The sequence below is a fragment of the Drosophila obscura genome, unplaced genomic scaffold (genome assembly GCF_018151105.1).
Source record: "Drosophila obscura isolate BZ-5 IFL unplaced genomic scaffold, ASM1815110v1 contig_73, whole genome shotgun sequence".
NCBI classification, from domain to species: domain Eukaryota; kingdom Metazoa; phylum Arthropoda; class Insecta; order Diptera; family Drosophilidae; genus Drosophila; species Drosophila obscura.
The window spans coordinates 8313531-8339900 of record NW_024542865.1 but is presented as its reverse complement, the minus strand read 5'-3'; the positions used below and the strand labels follow the sequence as shown (position 1 = coordinate 8339900).

General features: G+C 47.6%; 3 protein-coding genes across 12 annotated transcripts in view; 1 reads left to right on the top strand and 2 right to left on the bottom strand.

Annotated features, from left to right (window-relative positions):
- Nucleotides 1–3556, top strand: part of LOC111081204 (tyrosine-protein phosphatase non-receptor type 9) — a 30495-nt gene extending 26939 nt beyond the window's left edge. For 2 of the 4 annotated variants that reach the window (XM_022377215.2, XM_022377222.2), the window contains 5 exons: nucleotides 1001–1932; nucleotides 2006–2169; nucleotides 2265–2494; nucleotides 2584–2791; nucleotides 2880–3550. In XM_022377215.2, the coding sequence (XP_022232907.2) occupies nucleotides 1001–1932; nucleotides 2006–2169; nucleotides 2265–2494; nucleotides 2584–2791; nucleotides 2880–3106 (1761 nt within the window). In that variant the 3' untranslated portion in view covers nucleotides 3107–3550. Of the gene's footprint in view, nucleotides 1–1000; nucleotides 1933–2005; nucleotides 2170–2264; nucleotides 2495–2583; nucleotides 2792–2879 lie in introns of all 4 variants that reach the window. The other 2 variants (XM_022377199.2, XM_022377206.2) reach the window with 2 other exon arrangements.
- A 5840-nt stretch (nucleotides 3557–9396) lies between these two features.
- LOC111081946 (E3 ubiquitin-protein ligase HECW2) lies at nucleotides 9397–23562 on the bottom strand. 3 transcript variants are annotated; one of them, XM_022378119.2, is made up of 5 exons: nucleotides 22772–23562; nucleotides 19938–22693; nucleotides 19714–19880; nucleotides 10893–11081; nucleotides 9397–10828 (listed from the first exon to the last, which is right to left on the bottom strand). In XM_022378119.2, exons 1-5 carry the CDS (start codon nucleotides 23130–23132, stop codon nucleotides 9754–9756), a joined length of 4548 nt encoding a protein of 1515 aa, XP_022233811.2. In that variant the 5' UTR covers nucleotides 23133–23562; the 3' UTR covers nucleotides 9397–9753. The 3 variants fall into 3 exon arrangements, with proteins under 3 accessions (XP_022233811.2, XP_022233827.1, XP_022233819.1); XM_022378135.2 differs by lacking the exons at nucleotides 19714–19880; nucleotides 19938–22693; nucleotides 22772–23562 and adding an exon at nucleotides 15228–15537; XM_022378127.2 differs by lacking the exons at nucleotides 19714–19880; nucleotides 19938–22693; nucleotides 22772–23562 and adding an exon at nucleotides 13148–13274.
- Nucleotides 23563–23690: 128 nt separating this feature from the next.
- On the bottom strand, nucleotides 23691–25484 carry LOC111082347 (glutamic acid-rich protein-like). Of its 5 annotated transcripts, none has more exons than XM_041595451.1 (3): nucleotides 25399–25484; nucleotides 24705–25143; nucleotides 23691–24428 (listed from the first exon to the last, which is right to left on the bottom strand). In XM_041595451.1, exons 2-3 carry the CDS (start codon nucleotides 25107–25109, stop codon nucleotides 23865–23867), a joined length of 969 nt encoding a protein of 322 aa, XP_041451385.1. In that variant the 5' UTR covers nucleotides 25110–25143; nucleotides 25399–25484; the 3' UTR covers nucleotides 23691–23864. The 5 variants fall into 5 exon arrangements, with proteins under 5 accessions (XP_041451385.1, XP_041451384.1, XP_041451386.1 ...); XM_041595450.1 differs by having other exon boundaries at nucleotides 23692–24200; nucleotides 24360–25143; XM_041595452.1 differs by having other exon boundaries at nucleotides 23692–24107; nucleotides 24414–25143.
- Nucleotides 25485–26370: the final 886 nt, after the last annotated feature.

The window sequence follows — 26370 nt, the reverse complement described above, 5'->3', positions numbered from 1 at the left end:
CGGACGGACGGACGGAAAGATGGCTTCCTCTTCCGTTGCTGCCTCGTGAGAAGAGAAGGAAGGGAAGGAAAGGGAAAGGAAGAGGAGGGCTCGAGGCTGGGTCTTCACTGTACTGTGTGTAGTACCTTTAAGTGAAGCCAAGTATCCATCTATTACTCCCCTGTTCTGCCCTCCCCCCGCCCTGCGTTGCAATCGGCAATGTGCAATCGAAAATGAAAAAAAAAAAAAAAAAACAAAAAAATGCCGCAATGAAATTTGTTCCCAAAAAGTGGGTGAAGGTCTCTCTCTCTGTGTATCTCTGAGTGTCGCATTTTTCTTTTAGTTGCTGCTGCAGTCCGCAACTTAATCATTGGGGCATGTGGCACGCAACTCTAGCATCTCTGGCGCTGGCACTGGCACTGGCGCTGGCTCTCTAAATCCGGGCAATGCGGCTCGTGTCGGTAACCAAATGCAGATGCTTTTCCTACTGATTTTCCATGCTGTTTGTTTACACAGAATCCCCCTACCCGTCTCCTGCTTGTAGCTTGTCTTTGGTTTTGATTCTGATGGGTTTTCCGTACAAAATGCACACACTCTGCTGCTCCTCCTTCTCCTCCTGCTGCTGCTGCTGCTGCCACTCACACGTTGCCGTTGCGCAACACTTTGAAATTCATGCGAAATTCGAAAACAATCGACAGACCACACGTGTGAGCGGATTGGCGTACTCTAAGGATTGTGGTGAGAGTGCAAGGAAATTGCCATGGAATCCGTGAGAATGAAATTCCGTGGAATTTCTCTGTAGTTTTAATGGTGCTTCACGCTTCAGCAACAGTTACCAAAGTTGCCACTCTGAGAGGGAACTCTAGCCGCAAATTGGATTTCCCAGAAAACTACTCAATTGAATTGGATGGTTTGGATGGGTAGAACTATGTACTATCACCTTTATTTATTGCTTGGATTATTTAACCTTCAACTAAACTTCAACTTCAACTGGTTTTCCCTTTCACTTATTTTCCCACAGGGTGGCTATCCGGCGCGGCTGAAGAAAGTCCTGATTGTGACGGCGCCGCTGTGGTTTAAGGCCCCCTTTAAGATCCTGCGCCTGTTCGTGCGCGAGAAGCTGCGCGAGCGGGTGTTCACTGTATCGGTGCCGCAGTTGGGCTTGCACGTGCCGCGCAAGGCGCTGCCCCTGCATCTGGGCGGCACGCTGGAGATCGATCACGCCACATGGTTGCTGAATTGCCGCCAATCGATGACGAATCGTGAGGACGAACTGCTTGCCAATATCACAGTGGGTGTCACAGGTGTGGCAGCTGTGGCAGCAACCACCAATGGCACTGGCAGTGGCAGTGGCAGTGGCAGTGGCAGTGGTACTGGCAGTGCAACTGCTGCTGCTGCTGCAACCATCATAAGTGCCGTCCATCAGCTGGCGGACAACAACACCACCGTGGTGACTGTCAGCAATGGTGAGGGCAACGATGCCACCGCCATGCTTGTGGCAGGCTCTGTGGGCAGCATAGAGCCCAACGAGAACATCACAATCAATGGCCTGAGTCCCAGCCATCGCGGCGGCGGCAGTGCTGCCACTGGCGGCGGCACATCACCCCTCAAGCTCAACACCAGCGGCGTTCCCTTGGACAGCAATGCCCCGGAAGCCAACACAGGAGCTAACACCAACACCATCACAGGAGCTGGCGTGGCAGGTGGCGCGGTACGGGCCACGGGCGGCCCGGGTGCTGGAGCCACCAACGGCGGAGAGTTCTGGTCAGAGAATCCACCCAGCAGCGCCTCGTCGGGCTTCAGCGATGACGACAGTCTGGCCGGGCAGGAGGGCGATCCCAAGCCCATCGAGCAGATTGTCCAGATGGTGAAGCAGCGGGGACGCCACGGGCTCGTCAAGGAGTATGCGGACATTAGGAACCGGACGCCCGATGGCACCTTCCTGCATGCGCGGTGAGTGTGCTTCGATGACTTCGATTGCTGGCAACGATAGCTGATTAATTTTCCATCGATTTATTTTTCGCAGAATGCGCGCAAACCTGACCAAAAACCGTTACACAGATGTCCTCTGCTTCGATCACAGTCGAGTGGTGCTGGCACACGAGGACGGCGGCGAGGAGCTGTCCGATTACATAAATGCGAATTTCGTCGATGGCTATAAACAGAAGAATGCATATATTTCAACTCAAGGTGCGAATGAAATGCCAAGGCCATACATAGCCTGTAGGCTGTAGGCTGTAGGTCTGTAAGCTGTTATTTTATGTCTCTCTCTCTGTCCATTGCAGGTCCATTACCAAAGACATCCCATGACTTTTGGCGCATGATCTGGGAGCAACATTGTTTAGTTATAGTGATGACAACGCGCGTGATGGAGCGCGGGCGTGTGAAATGCGGCCAATACTGGGAGCCGGCTGAAGATAGTTCCTTAGAGTATGGCGACTTCCATGTGCGAACACTTAGCGTTGAGTGCAACGAGGACTATACGGTTGCCTCGTTGGAATTGAGAAACATAAAGGTAGGAGAAGATGGAAGATGGAAGATAGCATGCCTGCCACTGCATCTATAATCGTTTATCTGTTTTTGTCTCCTTTGCTTCTCCATCAGACTGACGAAATTCGCAATGTCTCACATTGGCAGTTCACCAGCTGGCCGGATTACGGCGTACCCAGCTCGGCCATGGCCATGCTGAACTTCCTCCAGAAGGTGCGCGACAAGCAGGTGGAGCTCGTCGATGCTTTGGGCGATACCTGGGCGGGACATGCGCGCGGTCCACCCATTGTGGTGCACTGCAGTGCTGGTATCGGGCGTACAGGTGTGTGTCCATTATACTATATATACTCGTGCTTTCCCCCCGTGCAGATCATTTCATTTCGTATTCTGATGCTTCTGTTTGCCTGCAGGAACATTCATCACTTTGGACATTTGCATATCGCGTCTGGAGGATGTGGGCACGGCGGATATACGCGGCACCGTGGAGAAGATACGCTCGCAGCGCGCCTACTCCATCCAAATGCCCGATCAGTATGTGTTCTGCCATCTGGCCCTCATCGAGTATGCCTACTCGCGTGGCATGCTCCAGACGGTCGATCTGGCAGGCTTTGATGAGCGCGAACCGGACTCAGAATAGAGGAGGAGTACAGCAGAGATGGAGCAGCAAGTAGCAAATAGAAGAGGAGGGGAAAGGCGCTAAATAAACAACGGAAGAACAGAGCGACAGACACGAACACGCAACACACAAATTGTATACAGATTAAATTTATGTTTCTATTTTTCAAATTTGGAATTGTAATTAGTTTTTCGTACTTCGATGTTTGTCCCGAAAATATATATGTGAAAAATAGAAGAAAGGAAGGGAAGCGAAGCGATAGATAGAAGAGAGGAAGACCGGAAGAGGAGTAGGAAGAGTAGAGTAACCAATTTACGTTAATGGACTATTTTTTTTTTATTATTATTATTACTCTAATTATTATTATTATTATTATGACATACCAATGCTATAGCCGATGTATAGCGAAAAAAACACACACATTTATAAATATATACATAAAATTAAATTAAATTAAAACTAAATGAAAATGAAACAACAAATAGCTAAAAATAAAGAAGAAACAATTAAATTAAAAAATAAACAAGTAAAAACAAAAACAAACAAAAAAAAAAAACAGTAAAACCAGGAAAATGAATCCACAGGAAAGATAAATGCCTGAAGAGAAAGTTAACTAAACTGTGGATGAGATAAGAGCAAAGGAGGCATGAGAGAGTACAACGAAGGCAAAGGACGTAAGGAGAGCACGCGAGTAGATCCGTTGATCAGCCACCAAGAAAAGCAAAGCCGTCCGGAGCAAAAAGTGCAAACGGAGAGTCAATACGGAAACTGAATTGGAAACGGAGAGGAAACAAATACGAAGACGAATACAGATGAGCGTGAACCATGTTTTTTTTTGTGCATTTCTTTATATGCAAAAATTTCCTACAATCAACTATAAAGCTGAGGCCCCTCCCCAAAGGAGCAGCAGCATATAACTTATATATAGCATGCCGTATGCTACATACAGCATATAGAAATATACCATACATATATATACACGCATATAGTGAAAGGGAATAGGAGCAGATTGTTGTTTCAATGTTGTTGCATACCCCCGGCAAATATCCCCAAAAAGTAAACAGGAACGCAATACTTCTCCTGCCGATTTTGCCACCTTCCCCACGACCTACAGTTCTCTACCCCCTTCCCCCGTGTCCATCCCCAAACAGCTGTTAAATGTGCATTCTTTTTTTAATTTAACATTAACTCTTTTTTACAACAAAATATTTATATACATATATAGAGCAAAACAAAAACAAAAGCAAAAAAACAATTGCAAGTAAAATTGTAAATTGCAGGCGAGTTTGTAGTGAATTTTACTAAACAATACAATTTACCAACTAAAGAAAAAAACACACACACACACACACAGACACAAGAAGAGAATTTTAGATGAGGAAAAGACGTTTCGCATATAAAGAAAAGAGCAGAAAAATATATAAAGAATTTCGCCTTCTTTCCTACGCTTTTCATATGCCAAGTAAGTCCGGAATCCGTGATCTGAATCTGTATCTGAATCCGAAAAAGCTAAAACGGAGACGGATGCAGTAAATGGAAAGGAAAACAAAAATGAACATATTTTGTATTACTTTTTTAAATAAAAAAAAAAAAAAAAACCGATCAAGAAAAACGATATCTATATAATAATAAAATAAATATTGGTTGGTTGTTGTGTATGTAGCCGGAACCAAAACCAAAATCTAAGTCGAATGGCAGCTTTCTGAAACTAAAAAAAAAACTAAAAAATAAATAAACTAAAGAAAATTACAAGAATACAAATGGAAATATTAATGTGTAATATTGTGTGTAAATGCATTTTCTCTGTGCAAAAAGTATTATAAAATATTTATATAGTATATAGATGCATATTTATATATAAAACGATTGAGGGGACACAAAATAGATGGAGGCAACTATTTTTTTTTTCATCACATATGTACTATATGCATACAGTATTTTTTGGTGCGAATTTAAACAAAATTAAAATATACGAGTATCAAAATGGTATACAATCGTAAACTTTGTTGGCTGCACTATGCCTTCCCCACACACAAACACACAACACACCAGTTCATAAAAACGCGCACTCATAAAACATGTATATCATTAGAATTGTAAAAGCTGTGATCAAACCCCGAGAAAAAATTATAAATGGAAAAGCGAGCAGAATGAAGTACAGATAGAAACCGAAATTAATACAAAAAGATTATCCTCATCCACACACACACACACACACAGCCAGACAGACAGATATACAGATAGAACAAAGAATAACATTGCATACTCATATGTATATGAAAGCTAATATTATGTACTATATAACAAAGATAGTACTTTACTCACCACAGAACAACTTTCAATTCTTTCAAAGGCCTTTTCCGAGGGAAACAAAATACATACATAATACTCGTAACCGTAACCGTAACCGTACCCGTAACCCTAAAACCCCCCCTCCCCAAGAAGAAGCCAGTACGATGATTGTAGTATGGGTTGAATATGCTATGAATATTCCGATCCCTACCCCAATCGATAAATGCTATATATTTTTATAATGCTTGAGACAGTAAAGAAAAAACCCTATACATACATATATATATAGTGCATAATCCAAAAACCAAAGAGAACACGAACACTATATATACATACATACGTACATACATATGTGTGTATGTAGAGGTGAACATGTACTCGTAGATAAGTATGTACTACCATATTGTATTTTTTGTAGGAGAAGGATGTCTCCCGAGGAGTCGGTGGACGAATGAATGAATTTATTTAAAATGTATCCACGTATCTTACGGATATTTACACACATACAAATGTGTAATGTAAAATGAAAATTAGCAAAATTTCTTCAAGTGTAATGTAAAATGTAGCTAGAGTTACGAAAAAGCCCTTGTTTTCCGTTCGATATTGATTAGCAGCTTAGTGTACGCGCAACCACCCCATCCCTCCTCTGTTCTCTATATAGTACGTACTTGACTCCCCCGATGTGTTGCATGCTTTCTGAAAGCTTTTGCTGTGCACACACGGATACACATACACATATACACACAAGGACATACGAAACCAGATCGATTGATCCAGCCCACCCTTAATCAAATATTAAAGAGATCTATCCACTAGCATCTATCTATCTACCCACTTACCTTTATTCTCTCTGTCGTCACTTTCCCAACCCATTGAATACTTGCATATTGCATACATATATACACCCATACATATGTACACCCGAATATGCGAATACGGATACGGATAGGGATAGGTACTTACTAGCCGACTAGCCGAAGACCATTTATGTACTTGTACTTCCATTAATCCCCCAGCTCAAGACTTACGCGAGACACTGTACATACAAACGCGCGGCCCAGCAGCAACCAGGCTGCAAAGATCTACAATATACATACATACCCCACACACACACACCAGACACACAAGGAACTCTGAGCCTAGAGAAATGGTCGCATAATATGTAGGGGCATGCCACATACATATGTATGTATGTATGTGATATGCTACCATTTCACACAACAAGAAAACAAACTGAAAATTGATGTATCTGCAAATTGCATTTTGCAAAAGAGAAAACCAAAAGAAAATTGTGGATAAAATATATAGAAAACGAAGCCAATTTGTTTGATTTTTCAAGGGACATGGTTGTGGAGGATCAAATATTATGAGAAGCCAAACCAAAAATTAAATGATAGTCCTCACTCAGGACCAAGGACATCTGAGGCTTGTAGGCCACAGAATTGTCCAAATCGGGCAATAACATTTCAAATCGATAACAAAATACAATTAAAAAGGTCGTATCGTTATTTTTTTGAGGATCGAGGATACTCTCACGAGAAGCCGTAGCACGCCCAGATCGGTCAAAAAACGGCCGACATATAGCATACAAAAATTAAACCAGCATTTTAATGCAAAATATAGCGGCGCTGTATCGCGTCCAAATAGGCCAAAACGTAAGGATTCAGACTGTCGATCGGCATTCACAATCATCTTGTATTCGATGTTCCAATGTTCCCACGATCACAGAAACGCTTGACACTGGACATAGCAGAGTTATAGCGATTAAATGGTAAGCAGGCAATATCCTTTGTATCCTTGGTGCTCTAAATGATCGGGTATATTCTGCCGATCACGTGAAGGCGCTGCAGATCCTGATCAGACATCAAGTAGCGGAGTTATAGTGATTAATTAAAAATAGGCCTAAAAAGTAAAGTGAAGCACTTTTACGCCCCCACAACAATGAGCGGTAAGTTCTCGAACTAATCTTAATAATCTGGTTCAAGAAATACTCGGTGAGTGCGGCAGCGTCACTGTGCAAAAACTACAACAACTTTTGTTATACAAAAATCAACAAAATCATTTGAAAACGAGAAGGAACGTGTGAGACGCTTCTGGGGACGCGACTCTACTTATACCCGTACTCAGTCAGCATATACATTTTTGAGCATATAATTATTTAGAATTAAAAAAAAAAAAACATTTTACAATTTTTTGCTACATCTGTTATCTACATCTAAATATACTATGTATATTCTACATCTAACATGTATATTCTACATGTACCATTTAGATTCTACATCTCCTCCGCTAGGGGTTGCTCGCGCACTGAACGCGGCAGAGTGTGCGAGCGAGAAGGAAAATGAGTTGCGTTATTGTGGGCAGGAGGGGGCAGGGGAAGCAACAGAAAATTAATTTCTTCATTCTGGCTATAATTATGATTCGATCTAGTTCAGATTTGGCAATCTAGTAGATATGGGCATTCTCTACGATACTGCTTTTTTAGTTTTATCGTATCTTTAAAATTGTGCCTGCCACAGATTTTCGTCTTTTGTGGGGGCGGAAGGGGGCGGGGCGAAATTCTGAAATACACTTGTAGCAGTGTGATATCACATAAGTCTGGAAACTAAATTTGGTTTCGCTAGCTCTTATAGTCTCTGAGATCCAGGCGCTCATCGAGACGGACAGACAGACAGACATGGCTATATCGACTCGGCTATTCTTGCTGATCAAGAATATATATACTTTATGGGGTCGGAAAATTTTCCTTCTCTGCGTTACACACATCCACTTTTACCACAAATCTAATATAGCCCTTAACTCTTTTTTGAGTACGGGTATAATAAAATTCAATTTTACCATGAATAACAAATAGATATGATGCCACGATGCTTCCTCCTAAACCATAAAAAGGGGGAACACGGATTTGCTTTTGAAGTAAAAGGCTCACATTTATTTGTTTATAATTATAGTTAATTTGTTCATAAATACACGCACATTAATAATAATAATAATTCATTAAAACACATTCGTCGTTTATCAATATAAGTATTTCAAAAAGCGTTTCTCTTTCTCAGCTTCTGCTGCTGTTCTCTGTCTCTTTCTCTTTTGCTGTCTCTCTTCAAATCATCATAGCCAGCAGCTCTCTCTCTATCTCTGTCTCTGTCTGTCGCGTCCTCGTTCCGTACTCAACTAATGCCAAAAATACATTTAAAGAAATCACCTTTTCGTTTGCTTTTTGCTTTTCGATCAATAATAATCCCAAACAATTTGTTCAATTATTTAGCTAAATGTTGAATGTTGGTTTTGTTGTGTCGAGTTTCTTGTTAAATTTATACTCGTAATAATCGGTATTATTATTATATAAATTGTATGCGTCGAATGAACCAATAAAGCCAAAGCAACGCACTGGACCAATAATCAATCATCTTTGTTTGTTGGCAAAACAGCAGCCAATTCGTGTATATATATATATTATACCCATACTCATACAGATCCCCGATTCGGGGGCTCCTCTGTGCGTGCGTCCTGGTCAGAGATCTACATTTTGCCAGCACACACACAAACTGTGGAAACGCCCTTGCATTATGGAGTTTGGGGAGGGGGGGGGTTGGGGATTTTGGGTTGTGTAAATCTAAAAACAATTTACGTACTTTTTGGGTTAAAAGGAGTAAAAGGATTAATGTATATAGTAGTAATAACTAACATTCCTATGCGCTCCTCAATGCCATCCTCCATCTGTAATGCCAAAAAGGAATGGGGGGAGCGCTCTTGAGTTCTTGCGGAATTAAGGCTAAGGAAATTACAACATTACAAGCTAGTTAAGTATTGGCATAGAATTGCTCTCTCGCTCTCTCTCTCTCTCTCTACCTTTCTCAGCACTGTGTCTCTTTGGGGGAATGCTACTACGTTGGAGTTTTTACTCTGCAAAAGCTTGCTTTAATCTCTGCTTAGGGGCTGGGGCTGGAAATTTCTCTAGGGGCAAAGTCAAGCGTGGGACTCTTAGGTTCTAGGGAGGGGGTGTCTCTGGTTCGTGTGTATAAATCTTAGGACTAGTGACTGGCGGCGCTGGCGGCAAACCTTCGCTCTTTGCTCTTGAGGTAACATCAATTCAGTAAACGGCAAACGAAGGCAAAAGGGGGTGCTTAGGAGATGCTGTCTGGTGTCATGGGATCGGGATTGGGATCCCTGTGGAGGGGGAATCCTATAAATAACTACAGTACAATAACTAACAATATAACTAGGCAAGTTATAAAGAACTTCTAAAATCAATATAAAGCGCTTCGGAATGCTTGGGGGACGGGTACTCTCATGGGTACTCATGGTGTAACAATGGGGAGGGAAAGGGAATGGATGGATGGGGAGGGGAATATCACTCGGCGGAGAGCCCCTCTCCTCTACTCGATGCCGAACGTGTTGGTCTCCTCGACGGCCAGCAGCAGCTTCTCGTAGAGCAGCTCCGGTGTGGGATAGGGCGGCAGGTCCAGCCGATTGAAGCAGGTGTGGGCACGCGGCAGGGCATTCGGCTTGCCCCACTTCTCGATGCAGAAACGACGCGGCCCCGTGGAGCCGCGCAGGGCCGAGAAGCCCTCGTACGGGATGCTGGAGGTGCCCGTGACGAACTGCAGCAGGCGCAGCCGCTGCTCGTTGCTGAACCGCTCGATCACCTGCCAGAACCAGACGATCACCTGGTGGTTGTCGTGGTAGCCCGATCGGTACTCTGTGTTCAGGCGCCAGTCGTTGGTGTCGATTTCGGCGGTGCCGGCGATCACCAGCTCCAGCTCGCGGGCATCGAAGACGGAGACAAGGCGCGAGTCGACCACTTCGTAGAAGCCGCGCACCAGCGACTCGGTCTGCTCCTGGACGCCACGCTCCAGCCGCCACTTGATCATCCGCTCCAGATACTCCTTCTTGTTCTTCTCGTTGACAATCATGTTCTTGCCGCCCGGCTTCAGCTCCCGCTCGACGACGCGCCCCAGCAGCTCCTCGGTGACGCAGAAGGTGAGGCCCAGGTCGACGCCCGTGCCGATGTCGTTGTCCCGAATCCACTGCAGCGACTGGTGGAACTCGTTGTCCAGCGACTCGAGGTCGCTGAGGGCCACCGGCAGCCGCAGCAGCGCCTTGTAGAAGGGACGCGTGAAGAACGCATCCAGCAGATACTGGTGGACGAGGGCCAGGCCCAGGACGCGGCCGCTAAAGCGGAACCAGTCGTGGCAGTTGTCCACGAACGCCGACAGCGGCGACACCTGCACCGTGTACGTGTCGTTGGCCGAGTACTCGAACAGGCCGTAGTAGGGATTGAACAGCTCCCGCGACAGCAGGAAGAAGAACTCGCGCGACGGCCCGCCGTAGTCCAGGCCCTCCTCAGTGTCCCACAGCACAGCCAGGCGTCCGCGCTGCAGATCCTTCTTGTTGGCAGACATTATCCGACGGAAGGCGTCCTCCAGCAGGTGGCTGCGACGAATGTGTAATCTGTAAGGGAGGCGGCGGCTCGTTGTTAGATTCGCTGTCGGGTTGTTTGGCATGAAACACTTACTTGAGCTTGTGCGGCCCCTGGCCGTAGCCCTTGGACTCCAGTTTGCGGTAGAAGCTGCGCAGCTTGGCCTCAAAGTCGCGCCGAAAGGGCGGCGGCGCACGCTGCGGCATCCTCGAGCTGAGCACCGGCGAGCCCTGTGGACTCCGCTCTTCAATAGGAACATAGCTCATGATCTCCTGCTCGAACAGGCTGTACCAAAGGAAGAGTAGAAAGAGTGTGAGTGTGAGTGGTGGTGGGAGGTTGATAGCATTTATAGATTGGTGGTGCCATAAATCTACTTCCACACGCGACTGACGTCATTCCCCAATGCTTCGATGCCAGCGGGAAGGTGGTGCCTGGAGGTGATGCAATTGATTGCAAGTGGAGCCTCGTTTATGGATGCTATGCCACATGTGCGCCGACCACTAAGCCGACTATTGATTAGCTGGCAAGCAAACACTCGACCAGGAGAGGAGTGCGCGGATGGCGAAGCAGATGAAGTTCTGCTTGCACTTTTTGGTTGGGAGTCTCAAGGACACACAACAGGCGGAACAAAGTTAGATTTCCACTTAAATTCATCGCATGTGTGGCTGGCCCCCTCCATGCAACTAAATGAATGACAGAATCACTCCAAAGAATTCATTCAGCAATGAAATCATGACCAACAGCGGCGAATGGGGTCGAAAGAGCAAGTGATTTGTCATGGGAATTAATGTACTCCCCGCACATTTGCATTTTCATTCATCAAGGAGAAGAGCACCCATCAGAATGGCATGGGGTAGATAGATACAGGGACCAGGAATGAAGGTTCTTCAGGGATGATTCAGAGTCGGAAATGTTCCCTTTGGAACCACAAAGCGGAAGAATCAATCTCAATCGATGCAATCGATCGATAACCTTCGCTGGTGGCCACAACAGAGAATTGAGAGCTGCGGCCTTTTGGGCCGTTCTATCGATTGGTGTGAATTTTATATTGGCAGCAGCTAATACAGAATGGAATGGGAATGGAATGGAATGGCATGGCATGGAGTATCTATCAATCTGTCTATCTATCTGTCTATGAGTAGTATTCTAAGTAGCCAGTAATCCGTAATTTAAATTGCTGTTTTGTTGCGCCTTTTGCTTCCACTTTGGCCTTCAACTTGAAATTGAAAATTGGCCAATTAATAACGAAATATTATGACGGTCAACCGCATATCGGCGGGGAGTGGGTAGGTGGGGAGGTGTGCGCTGTCTGAGAGGGGGGGGGTTGCTGCGGTGGCCCAAAAGTGACAACAGTTTTGCATGCAATTATCGCCCCTCGGAAATGACTAATTTCCAAATTGGAGCTGCCTGCCACTGCTGCCCCTGCCTGTTCTCGTTCTCTCATTAATATTGCTCATTTTTGGAAATGGAAACTGATCAATTAATGAGGGGGGTCTATGGCGCATAAATATATCTGCTGGAGCTATGGCTATGGCTATGCCCCCGTGTCAAATTACTTTTAAATTGAATGAAATTTTTACAAATTATTGGCAACTGAAAACAGCAGGAAGCTGGAAATTAACGCCAATCTAAATAGAAATGAAAGCCAAGTAGCCAAAAATAATCGCGCCAAAAAATTGAACAGCAACAAAACGAACGCGTTTTTAAACGCGTGCGCACAGAGCCATGTGAAAATTGCACGCGTTTTTAGTCGCGCCAAAACAGAGGCCTGCAAATTGTGTCTTCGGGTTGGGTTCTGGGGTGTCATCACACCATTTCTTGCACAAAGAACTGCTGCCTGGCCATTGTTGTTTCTCGAGGGGCAGTGTGCGATAGGGCCACAAGTGGGGCGTAGGAGTGGGCGGTGGGGCGTCGCATTCATGACGGAAGAATATCTACGATGTGTCTATAATACATATAATTAAACAAATGTATAACGCAATCACCCATTCGGTCACTGACTTCTTTGGTTGGTCTTTAAATGTCCGGTGGGGAGGGGGGAAGGGTGCTCAAGCATGGATATGGCTATGTAGTTTGCGATAATCAATGGGAGGCCAGAAACTTTAAATGAAACTTAAGGAAGGGATAGTTGGAAGTGTGCAAAGATGAGAATTATCTCCAAAAATAGGCGGAATATTACGAGCGGAATAGCCATGCAACTTGTTGCGTCTGGTTCCACAGCACTACCCAAATATGTAATGTATCCCCCCATCAGTATTCTCTCTGGTTTAAGAACATTTGGAACATGATTGCCATTAAAGGGATTTCAATAATATGTGTGTAAACAAAAAAGAGAGAGAAAAAACACTTACGGCTCCCACATGTGGAAGTTGTAGACAAACTTTGAGAAGAGACCCATTTGATGGGCCTGGCGGGTTTTTGGGTTGTAAAACCCAAATGGATTCTCAATTAGCGATGCACTAAATCCACCAAAAAAAATAAAAACATCAACAGCAACAACAGCAACAAAAAAGTAACACACGAACAGAAAACACTTGGGGCAAAAACTTTACTAAAATCAATTCCCAATTTCACGATATTTGATATTTGATACACGGAAGAGGCAGACGACGAGGGCAGACGACGACGGCAGGCGACTGATTTCGGGCTCTGTTTGAACTGCAGCAGTCCCCGACCGACCGACTTACCGACTCTGGACTGTGGGTGGTGGCTGGTGGCGTCGATTGGGAGTGGGTTTGATAAGCTGATAAGCGAACGGGGCGAACGGGGGAGGGAGGAGGCCTATGATAATGCAAGCGAGCCTTAACCCATTTCGGCACTCTGCCGCCCCGAATGAGTGAGACAGAACTTCCCCACTGGCTGGGTTCTAAGTGAATCAGAAGAGTTATCTGAGAAGTTGCGACAGCCACTAGTACTGTGGGGGAGGGGGGGAAGGGGCGATCGTTAAACTATAAGAACATTGTTGCAACATCCAATCGAACGATTGACCAACCCCCAAAAAGAAATACAGAAACAAAAACCCCTGATTAGGAGCCTCAAAAGGAAAGAAAGGCCACAAGAATGTAACACGAAGAAACCACTTGAATCGAATCGGGTACCGATTGATATCTGAAAAGAACTAAAAAAATGTTCGGGCAACTGGAGACTGTGGATACTGGATACTGGGCAACAAAAATGTAGCATAGAATGAGTGTACGTTAGGGGATTGCGCCATCACATCACTCTGGGGAAAGGGGAATGGGCAATTTGTTGGAATTGTTTACTCGGCATTCCATTTGCTATTCCATTCCTGTAACCCAAGAGATGAGTACCTCCCCCCTCCCACCCCTGCAGCCTGTGTGCCCACCCGACAGCAAACAGTTCTTCGCGTCTGGTCTATGAGAAGTGAGAACGTGGGAATGGAATGGGAGCCGCGAGTACATCGCTAGAACTCGATCCACGCCTTCGGATACAGTGGCCCGCCAAAAAGTGCAGAGCATACGGAATCGCTCTCAATGGAGCAGTAATGCTGGGGGGCAGCTTTACGAGGGAGCCAATGGAGGAGGAAGAGATAGTCAACAAAAGTCGGATGCAACTGACGGACAGGATGTGGATATATGTATATATGTGTATGTATGTTGTTTTGCATGCCCAAGCAGTTATGAGATACAGATACAAAGGAATACAATGAGATGTATGTAAATTCATGATTCGGTGGGAACATTCCGAAGGGATGGAAGAGCGAAGATTCTTGGAAGAGTGCGCTTCAATCACACGGGGATAGGGGGGGGGACCTAAGTCAATACAAAACATCATTAAGCTTCTGTTTTCTGTTTTATATTTGTTTATATTATATTTATTTATATTCCCTGGGGGATGGATGGAAGAAACTTTGGCAATAAAAGGGTTCTGTAAGAACTGCGTTTCATATGACACTTTAAGGCAATAATCGTACTTGATACGATCAACCATTCATTGGGACACGCACAGAACAGGAAGGGTGTGCGATTGCCACGACAGGACGAACGCTGCAACTGATGCTGTTGTTCCCACGGACTGCAAAACTACAGAAAGTTCCTTTCTACAAAGTCAAATTATGAGGCCTACAAACTTAACTTGCAGCCGAAGCACATTTAATGAGTTAACAGTTATTCTCCGGCATCCTAGGGCTGCTGCAAAAGCTTTGCCCAGGAAGCCAAGGAAGCTTTTGAAATCTTCAACCAAAAAGAAAAATAAACACATTACAGAACAGAGTGTGGATCATCCGTCTCACCTCATCCTCATCACATGTACGTAAAATATGTAATCTAACGGCGCATTTGCTCACACCTCGAACGTCATACATACAACAAGAATGATGAGTAAACCCAGCACGGGGATTCTAGGGCTTAAGTGTTAGGGCAAAGGGCAAAGGGGGGTTGAGGTAAGGGTAGATGGTTGGCTGGTACTTACACGGCCCACACGATGTAGGCAGCCTTCGATAGAAATCCCATTTTGTTGCGCTCGCAAAAGGTTGAAGCACTGAATAGTTAACCATTCCGTTCACCTGGGATCGAGATCTCCAGGATATATTTTCACAACGGAACGGGGCACACACACACACACGCAAATAATCTATGGATAACGGTTAATGCACTGCACGGAATATGAACAGTTTTTGGGGGTGGAATTGGATCGTCGGGATCGTATCGTCAGAACGACCTGCACGCGCTTTGACAGTTGGAACAGAAATGCTTCTGCCGCTTTGGCTGCTTCTGTGGATTGAAAGCTACGCAAATCGAATGCTGAACGCTGAACGTCGAACGGCACGGCGTACGTCGCATGGAGCGGAGCGGAAGAGAGAGCGAGGCGCGAGCCAAAGCAAACGGAACTGAACCGGCGTTGGTTTTAGTTGGGGAGTCATAGATAAAAGAGACACACAGAGACCCCCTAAGCCCAGGGCAGAGTAGAGTTTACTCTCGCTTTCTGTCGGCTCCCGGCGAGAGAGGGGTGGCTTTATGCTTTTCTGGCTGCTGCTGCTGCTGCTTTATTGCGCTCTTCTGATATGATATGCTCCTTCTGATACGCCTGCCTGCCAACTGCAGAATGGTGGCGGCATTTTTCCCACCGCCCAGCCAAAAAATATGAAATGAAAATTAAATTGAATTTAGGCGGCAAAGAATATTATTGAATTATTTTCTGTTTTTGTTTTGTTCTGCTTGCAGTGCGAGCGAAACAAGACGATCGATCGATAGATCGGTTAGCAGCGTTCGCGAGTGCAGCGCGCAGCCGAAGACAAAGCAGAATCAGAATCTGCCGAAGTTCTGACGCCTTCGTTGGCGCAGAGGCGGCAGTGCACGCCACTCCACAGTGGGGCTGCCTGGCAGCAGACCATCGCATAAACGAAGGGAGAGGGAGGCCAAGAGAGAGAGCAAAGATCAGGGGGTAATTATCTAGCGCCAGTGTGCCCGCTGCTGTCAGCTGTGGCCTGCATGACACGACCCGTTCTGCCTCTCTCTCTGTCACTCTCTCTTGGCTCTGGCTCTGTCTCCTGACTCACCACCCACGAGGAGTGCACTCAGCTGAGAGAGCAGAGCAGAGCAGTGCAGAGCAGCGGCAGCGGCTCGGCTGCATGGCAGAGCAGTGGCTAGCCTCTGTGTGTATGTGTGTGTGTGTGTGGCGTTGGTCATGGTCAAGGCATGTTAAATAGAGGGTAAAGGCAAGTGCATGGCACTAGGGATCTCTTCTTAAGCTGCCCCAACCCTCCATTTAATATACTTTGGCCATGTTTATGCTTGTAATTGTTCGCTGATCATCGCTTAACCCAGCGGCGGCCACCACGCCCTGCATCAAGCACGCCCCAAAACGGAAGCCACAACAGACAAGCAGACAGACACAGGCAGACAGAGACAGACAGACGCATATCACTGTTCAGTCTGTGTGCCTCCGAATTGTATCCAACTGCACGCATGCGCGCGCGTCCGTCGACAAAAACCCAATGAACTGTAAACAATCAACAGAGCAAGGGCCACAAGCAAGGAAGGCTGCCGCGGGTCGAGCTTTCAGATGCCCTAACCCAACAGCTGAGCCCATCCACTCTCCAGAGCAGCCATTGAGGAGGATAGCCCATGGCCCATGGCCTGTAAGGGAACTCTCACACGAATAGTAGATGGACTCTGCTTAAGGTTGAACATTTCGCGTTATGTGTTTGCAAACATCTCTGGCCAAAAGATGAATGCCCGCTTGATGGAAGGGTATAACAAAGGCGAAACTCTCCTTCTATGGGTCAAATTTGAAATACAAATACGAACGTCAACTCCATTTCCATTTCAAACTTCCCGCAACTGCGGCAGCCAGTAATAGCAAATTACTGAAACTTGTCAACGCTTCAGCGAAGTTCAATGATGATGACGACACTGCTTGCCCTGCCCTGCCCTGCCCAGCCCAGCCACACCCCCACTTTCTGGACTTGTGTGTGGAGCCGGCGGCACCGCACCGCAGCTAAAGTTGAGGCCAGAGTCTTGAAGTGGAGGGATACTCAAATTTGTGCCCCGTTTGGCCAATAAATTATGGTTGATTTGGAATTTGGAATTGGGTTAAATTTGATGTGTGTGTGTGTGTGCTGGGTCGGCGAACGGGGGATTAGTGTGGTTAGATGAAGATGCCCCCTGTCCCGTATTTATGGGGCAGCAGCCAGCTGCTGCTGCTGCTTTGCCCCTGTCTCAGATGTCCGAGTGGGAGGCGTGGCGGCGTCCGAAAGTGGAATGTCCCACCATAAAGCAATCAACAGATCAGAAAATCCTAAACTCCAAACCCCAAAAAAATATCCCAAAATTCCTCGCCAGCAAACCCAACACCCTCTCTTTTTTTTTTTGTATAGACGAACTCTGTTTATTTAGCTACGAGACGAGGCGAGACAAGAGTACGAGTTACCCGTATTTATGCATCGTTTTTCTGTTAAATCATATTCACAAATCATCACAAATGATAATTTAGCCAACTGGCGAAATGCGAGGGATAAACAATAAACAAATACGAGTGTATTTATACCTATACCTATACCTATGTGATGTGCATGTACAACCGATACGAGACACGAGATACAAGATACTATCGTGTGGTACTCTCGAGTATTTGCTGACTCTTAGTCGTCGCTTATTAATTGCTCATTGAGGCGCAGACAGGCACAGTGGAGGAGACAGTGCAGAGAGAGAGAGAGAGAGAGAGTGTAAGGGGGGCAGGCAGGCAGCAGAAAAAAGTCCAACAGAATACATATCGGAATATGTGAGTAATAGGAGAGCCGAATGCAGATTGACTGAGTAGGTACACGATATACAACACGAATGGAGATCGGAAAGAGAGTCAAATCTAGCACATACAGTGAAATATCTCTGCAGTGGAAATCAATATACAGGAGGTGCTTTTTTTTTCCTACATGGAGCTGCCCCAGAAAGTATGCTGCCACAAGCTGCCCCTCTGTAAATTCCATGCGTCAATTTCCAGCTTCAAATGAATATCAAAACTCCCACGGCTCATGCCACATTACGCTGACATTGCTGCATGTTGGATGTGTGCGTGTGTGTGTGTGGGGGGAGGCAATGAAGCGCGACATTTGGGCTAATTGAAATTGAAATTGAAATGCAATTAAACGGCTCAATCGGTATCCAAATCGGAATTAGAAATTGCTGGTAAACTCAGATTTAGATTTTAGATTAAGATTAAGGTCAATAAATGCAGGCGAATGGCCCGGCCCGAATGCAGCGGCAGTTCCTCAATATTTGTGGTCCAAGTTGAATTTAAGAATTCATTTTTAAAAGAAACACACGCCCAATTAGACAATAAACACAGCACTTGTATTCCACGGAGTGGGAGGGGGGGGGAGGGTACATGAATTAACCTTGGCTGTGGGCTTTGCTTTGCTTTGGATTGCCTGCCTTTTGCCTGTCCGTTTGGAGGTGTTGTTTGATGCTTTGGAAAATTAGCCAACAACCTTCGGCCACAATTTTCAAAAGCAATTAAACATGCGAGTACGAGTACATGAGTGGCAGTGGCAGTGGCATGAGTAGTGCCATGAGTTTTATGAGTACAATATATCAGAGAAGCACTCAAGCAGGACCGCTGCTGCACCACAACGACACCACCAACAGCAACAACAAATCGATCAAAACCAAACCAAAACAAATTCAAAATCAAAGTTGCAACCAAATCAAGACAATGACGCACCACTCCACCACTACAATGCATGCAATTTGCAGGCGGCCAGGTGGATGTCGGATGTGGGGAACCTTCGTCAAGTGCAGGTGGAGGTGGAAGTAGATGCGGATGCATGTGCGGGTGCGTCACTCATCAGCTGTAGACCAAATCGGGGTTTGAGCTTTTGTGGTCTTTGGAATTCGTTGAATCTATATCCAAAAATATTTCATCTGCTTTAAGGGCCGCTCCCAAGCAGATCGTACGAAAGAAAGAAAAACATAATACCTGAAATATACATAGCATCAATCTCAATTGGAACTGTCTAAAGGTATTGCGTGATTTAAATTTTGTCGATGCCTCTAAAAACCTCTTAAACAAGGGGGAACGTTGTGAGTCGCTGCTGTGGCCGCGACTCTACTTTAGATCTTATAGTCTCTGAGCACTAGGCGCAGACAGGCATAGACTCAGCTATTGATGCTGATCAAGAATAAAAATACTTTATGGGGTCGGAAACGTTTCCTTCTGTCCGTTACACACATCCACTTCTACCACAAATACAATATACCCCTTGGCACTTCGAGTAGGGTGTGTAAAACCCCATCGGCCCAGCGCATTTCATTTAACCTTTCCTATGCGAGTAGTTTCATCTTATAAGTAATCCACTGCAAATGATTCCATTCCCGCCCTGTCGAACGATTTGAGTTTGCTCTCACTTTGAGTGAATTCAGTGTTAAATGGGGTCACGGGTCATTGGCTTCGCACTCACCTAAGCAAAATGGTCAATTGTAGGTCATGACCCAGCCGCTCTAGAGCCGGCACGCCCTCCACTCGTAGCACATTGATTTTTTCGCGCAACGAACGGGACACCGTGTGCTGTCCCTGGCGCTCGCGCAGTATCTCCAGGATGTTGGGCTGGCGTAGAAACGCAATGACCTGGAATCGATAATCAAGCATGTAGAGCCATATGGAGCCACTGTTTTATTCACTCACCTTCTCGTTGTAGGCAATGGGCACATCCTCGTAGCCGGCTGCAGTGGCTCCGCCTCCGCCCGCTGCTCCGCCCAGACTGTATGCACAGCCGATGGCCGCCGTTGTGGTGCAGTTGTGGCTGCCCCCATGGCCACCATGGCTGCTCCTTCCGCTGATGCCGCTGCTGGAGGAGGGACGTGGCGGTGGCAGGGGCGGCACACCCGACACCGAGCCCAGGGAGGACGAGGCAGCCGAGGCAGAGGCAGAGCCAGAGCTGGAGTTGATGTGGCCACTGGTGGCCGACAGGCAATTGCCGTCCACGAGGTCAGGATGGAAGTACGACTGATGCTGGTGCTGCTGGCGATGGCGCACGACACGGGGACACTCGACAGGCAGGCGTGGGTCCATGAAGGAGGTCTTCCGGTGCTGGTGGTCGATGAAGAACTGCTTGCCGGACTGGTCGAGCTTCGTCTCCCAGCAGGAGGGCAGCTCGCGGCCCATCTGGGCGAACGTGTTGACGAGGGCCACCAGATCCTTGTTGTACTGGTACCGCTGGAAGCACTGCGGGTCCCGCCTGATCCGCATCACCATGTGCTTGAGGGCGGCATTCCGGTTGTAGATCGTCAGTGCCGCCTCGTTCGTGTGCAGCAGGGAGTAGAAGTCGGGCCGACAGAGCATCAGTATCGCCGGATGAATGTCCGAGGAGGCGACTGGTGTCGCTGCACTCGCTGCAGTGGCGGCACCTGCGGCAGCAGTAGTGGGGGCCGCTGCCCCTGCCGCCGCCGTCGCCGCCGCTGCATTCGACTGCCGGGGCGGCGGGGGCAGACTGTAGACGGCCAGTCGATTCTCGTTGGTGATGGTCCGCCGTATGCTTTGGTAGCGCCTGTCCAGCTGCTGGCGATGGTGTTGCTCGCGTCCCGCAGGTCCCCCGCTGGGCGCCGCTCCGGGTCGCTGCCAGGATGTCGTCCGTGTGGTGTGGTCTATGTAGAAGATGCGCCCGTGACTGTCCATGCGCGCCTCCCACGCCGGTGGCAGTGGCGGCTCTCCAGCTCCCCCGCCCAGTCCCCCGGCTTCGACTCCTGTTCCGGACTCTATTAGGGCTCCTCCGGCTGCTGCAGCAGCTGCCGCTGCCGCCGCCGCCGCTGCTGCTGCTGCTGTACGCTCCGGAATGGACGGCAGGCGGGTGCTGCTGATGTGGACCATCTCCTCGGCGGCGGGCTCCAGGGCCGCTGGCGACCCAGGCGGCGTCGTCTGCAGGTAGATGTAATCCAATTGACTAGATGGGGGAGGACTGGAGGAGCACTCCGCCGGATGGCTGGAGTTGGCAGTGACGGCTTGAAGGCGGGCATGCCGCCGGGCATGGTGTGTGGGCGTGGGTGGGCAGATCAAGGATGATCCTCCCCCTCCTGCTGCAGTGGACGTAGCTCCCGCTCCTCCTCCCACTCGCTTGAGAAGCCTCTGCTGTGGTCGCTGGTGGCCATGGAAAGTGGGCGTGCCGGGAGCCGCCGCCACCGCCGTCGTCTCCGCCATGGCAGTGACGCCACCGACGCCCCGACCCCGCGTGGGTGAGTGCTGCTCCGGACTGGCGGCCACATCCAGCGGCGAGGCACTTCTAGTGGAACAGCCGGAGGGAGGACTCCGTTGGTGCTTGGGCGAGAGCAACAGACGCGGCGAGGAGACCAAATGCTGCTGCTGGTGCTGCTCCTCCGCGGACGTGGAGGCGGCCTTGCCATTGGACAGGGCTCGGGACAGGGGACGATGCTGGCGCAAATACGGGAACTGATGCTGCTGCTGGCTGCTGCTCAACGCTGAGTTGTTGCTCGGCGAGGAGCTGACGGACACTCCGGCCGAGCTCCCGCCCAAAGGGAAGGTGGGGGGGAACTCGTAGCTCTGCTGGACCCCCGATCCCGTCGCCACTGGCACCTTCTGCGTGCTGATCGTGTTGATGTAGCTGTCCGGGCCGATCTTCTTCTTGATCAGCGGCTTGAAGCGCACGGGCGGCGTGGAGAGCGGCGAGTTGTGCTGGGGAGTGGTGCTGTTGCTGCTGCTGGCGCCACCCTCCTCCGCCAGACGCTCGTCCGTGTCAAGGATGTCGAACTTGAAGACATCGCCCTGCAGCTTGAGCTCCCTGCCGACGGCTCGGGGCTGCCACGATCGCTCCAGTGGTCGGTGCTGGGGCGGCGAGGGCTGGCGGAGATGCTGGTGGTGCTTCTGTCGGCGCTGGACATTGGTGCTGGCCTGCAGGGCGGCGGCTGCCCCCAGTAGACTCTCCACGGCGGCCGCCTCTTCGTCTTCCTCGTCCTCCACCTCCTCATCCACCTCGGCCACGCTGAGGCTGTCCACCATCTCGGCGGGCACCGTTTCGAAGCACTCTCGGGCCACCCACAGATTGAAGCTCTCGCCATTGGCGTTGGACAGCGTGGAGCAGCCGGATGGAACTGCAGCAGCTGCTCCTCCAGGAACCGCAGACACAGATTTTGTTTTCTTTTTGGCTCCGCTGAGGGGCGTGGAGCCGCCGCTCTGGGGCGACAGGGTCCAGGACTTGCGCCGTGCTCCGCCGCCGACGCTGCTGCTGCCATCGCTGCCGATGCTGCCGTTGTACGAGTTTGTGGGCGAGAGCGTCGAGTGGTTGGCTGGCGTTTCGCAGGATTTGGTTGAGAGTAGCGTCTGATGGCTCCGTGGCGCCTTATTAAGCAGCGTTTCCACTTCGGTTTCCGCGTCTGGCTTCGGATCCTGTGCTGGCAAGCCCTCTTCGTTGTGTGTCAAGTCTTTTGGGGCTGCAAGGGGGATCGAAACATATATACATACATATATCGCTTGCAGGGCATGGGCAGGGCAGGGCAAAAAATACTTACAATTATCACGTTTCCTGCGCATCAGCACAGGGGCATCCATCAAGGCAGCAGGGCCACAGGCAGAGGCACTGCCACCACCGGGGGCCGGCTGCAGCTGCTCGTCCGCATCGCTGATGCTCACCTCCGGTTGAGCGTTGGCCAGTGTTAAAGCACTTTGGAAGGCCTGCTCCAGCTCGTCGCTTTCGTTGCCATTGCGAGCCTCGTAGAACGCATCATCCTTAGCATCATCGTCATCATCATCATCAGCATCACCTGAACTGGGCATGGCTGTGCGGGGCACGACATCCGCTGCATTCCTGTCTGCCAGGCAGCATGCCACCAACGGAGTCAGGGCCACTGCCGCCGCCACTGTGGGTTCCATGACAAGGATGCCCCCAGCTCCTCCTCCTCCTCCGCCCACTGTTACACCAACTGCTGCTGCTGCTGCTGCTGCTGCTCTACTTTTGATTTATAGATTTTTTTGCTACGCATTGCGTTGCCACCCCCCATTTACACAATGGGCACTCGCGCAAAGGACTCAGTTCATGGATGCGCCCCCCCCAGATTGTCCTGTTTCACCTCGTAATTAATAAAAACTACACTACTCAATAAACAGCAATAATTAAAAAAAAAATTCAAGAATTTGGCTGGACAGCTGGGAATAGAGGTGGCCAACTCCCGATGGCGCCATCGATGAACGCAACGTGCCGTGCCTATCGACTGCATCGGGCTGGCACAGCTAATTACGGATATTGCCAGATCGTCTACATAAATACGGTCACTTTTTAACCGTTATATAACAGATTTTTGATACATCAAACAGTCTCTGAAACGAGAATGCTGAAAAGTATGGGGATTCCTGAAACAGTTTGTGTTAATTGGTAGATTTGAGAGTTGATTAAACAGAGGCTTATGCTGGTTGCTGGTCTCATTGTTGATGGTTATACATACTTATTTATGTATATTTTTATTGTTCTAATATTGTTAAAACTAATAGCAAACAATTTAAAATTGAGTTTTAAATGGATTTGGAGATCGTTTTTGAGTCTGAGGTACAGCGGCGCACCATTAAGTGTTGAGAATTGTAGTTGCGTCTGGACTTTGGTTCCGTGAATTACAAGTCAGTGTCTGAATCTTCCTCTTTCGATGCTTCTATCTTGTCTACTTTTTCCTCCTCCTCCGCATCCTCATCCTCCTCCTCGTCCTCACTCTCCTCGTCCTGCTTATCCTCGTCGTCCTCACTATCCTCGTTTTCGGCGTCCTGTTCCTTATCGGTATTTACGTCCTTGTTTTCCTTTTTCGATGCTTCTAGCTTGTCTATTTTTTTCTCGTCCGCCGCATCCTCGTCCTGCTCATCCTCGTCGTCATCGTCCCCGTCGTCATCGTCCTCGTCCTCACTATCCTCGTCTTCGGCGTCCTGTTCCTTATCGTTATTTACGTCCTCGTCTTCCTTTTTCGATGCTTCTAGCTTGTCTACTTTTTCCTCGTCCTGCTCATCCTCGTCGTCATCGTCCTCGTCGTCGTCGTCATCGTCATCGTCATCGTCCTCGTCCTCACTATCCTCGTCTTCGGCGTCCTGTTCCTTATCGTTATTTACGTCCTCGTCTTCCTTTTTCGATGCTTCTAGCTTGTCTACCTTTTCCTCCTCCTCGTCCTCCGCATCCTCGTCCTGCTCATCCTCGTCGTCGTCGTCATCGTCGTCCTCACTATCCTCGTCTTCGGCGTTCTGTTCCTTATCGTTATTTACGTCCTCGTCTTCCTTTTTCGATGCTTCTAACTTTTCTACATTTTCCTCCTCCTCGTCCTCACTCTCCTTGTCCTGCTCATCCTCGTCGACCTCGTCCTCACTATCCTCGTCTTCGGCGTCCTGTTCCTTGTCCTTATCGTTATTTACGTCCTCGTCTTCCTTTTTCGATGCTTCTAACTTGTCTAGTTTTTCCTCATCCTCACTCTCCTCGTCCTGCTCATCCTCGTCGCTCTCCTCGTCGTCTTCTTCTTCGTCATCGTCATCAGACTCGGAGCTTTCAACTTGATAAACCTTTGCTATAACATCAGTGTTGATATTCTGAGAGCTCTCTTCTTGCTCTGTCTTTTCCTTTAGATCACTGTTGATATTCTGAGATTGGGCTTCCAAGTTGGCTATAGCTGTAGCCGCTTTTAATTCCTCTAATTCTTCTAATTTATCTACTCCCTCCTGCTCCAGACAGATAGACAGCCTTGGACGTTTGGTCAAATTTTCTGGAGCTGCCTCCAATGGTTCAGGATTCTCGGCACATGCGGCAGTAGGAGCTTGCCCTTTCCCTTCTTCAAGTGAACGCGATACCTGGTTCATTTCAATTGTTCCAATTATGTCTGACATTTTGTCTGCAGATTCTCCGTCTGCTACCTTTTAGCTGAAACGATAGAAGCGAAATTTCGCTGTTTGAGACCTTTTTGGAAATGGAAACAACTTTGACATGCCAACGACGATCGGAAGCACTTTCATACCTTCAGGCCTTCGACTGGCTGGAGGACGGTGCACATGGAGGGTGAAAGTTCAGACAACGGAGGGTGGCGTGTAAATAACTTTCACGTCAAGAGACATCCCACACAAAACCGCGGATGACTGGCAGAGTGAGGAGGACAGGACCAACAATGGGGAGACTCACCTGAAAAAGTTGCTTAAATTTGATCAGATCAGCCTTCTAATTGGAACTATGTTCGACCAAAATGTCTTGCGTTGCGTACGTTAGTACGTTAGTAGATGATGCAAAATGATTTTTGAATTTCCAATGAAATTATTGATAGCCAGATAAATTATTATGGGAGGCGGCTGACTTCGTCTTTGGTTCTCAAGATAATGATAATGACAATGAGCTTCAAATACAAACACGATATATCTATCGAACGTTCCTTAGTTCAAGTTCCTTCTGAAATCAGAATTTAGATCCGACACGTAAGTAAAATATATATTTTAAGTGAACTACTCATGTGACATGCAGCTTTCAATGAATTCATGCAATGGTTCCTTTTAAGTTCATTTTGGAACTAGACAAAAATTTGCAACAACACACATGTATGTATGTATATGTATGTATGTATATGTATGCATATGTATGTATGTACGAATAAAGAAGAAACTGCTAGAATCTGTTATGCAAAATTTCTGTTTTCGCTTTCCTTTCTTACAGCCTACACATGAAGAGATACCCACACTTACACAAAAACACACACAAGCACGCAAAAACTCGAGTTTTATATGGAAAAGTAGCACAAAATTTTCGTTTATTTCTTTTTCAAGGCGATCCACGCATATATTTCCTGCTTATATATATTTTCCTGCAAGTGAAATGATACCCACACATACACAAATACACACAAATGCATTGAAACACAAAAAAACAAGAATTGTTTAAGGAAAAACCACCAAATAATGTTCGTTTCTTTCTTTTACAATGCGATCCATGCGAAAGTTCTCGGAAGACATACGAATGAATACATTTAAATGATTTTGCAGGTCCCAACACAATTTTTTACACACACACACACACACACACAAAAAGCGGAGTAATCAGAAAGAATAACTCACTCAGCAATAGATGGCCAGACATATGGTCGACTTTTATTAGAATTTGATCACT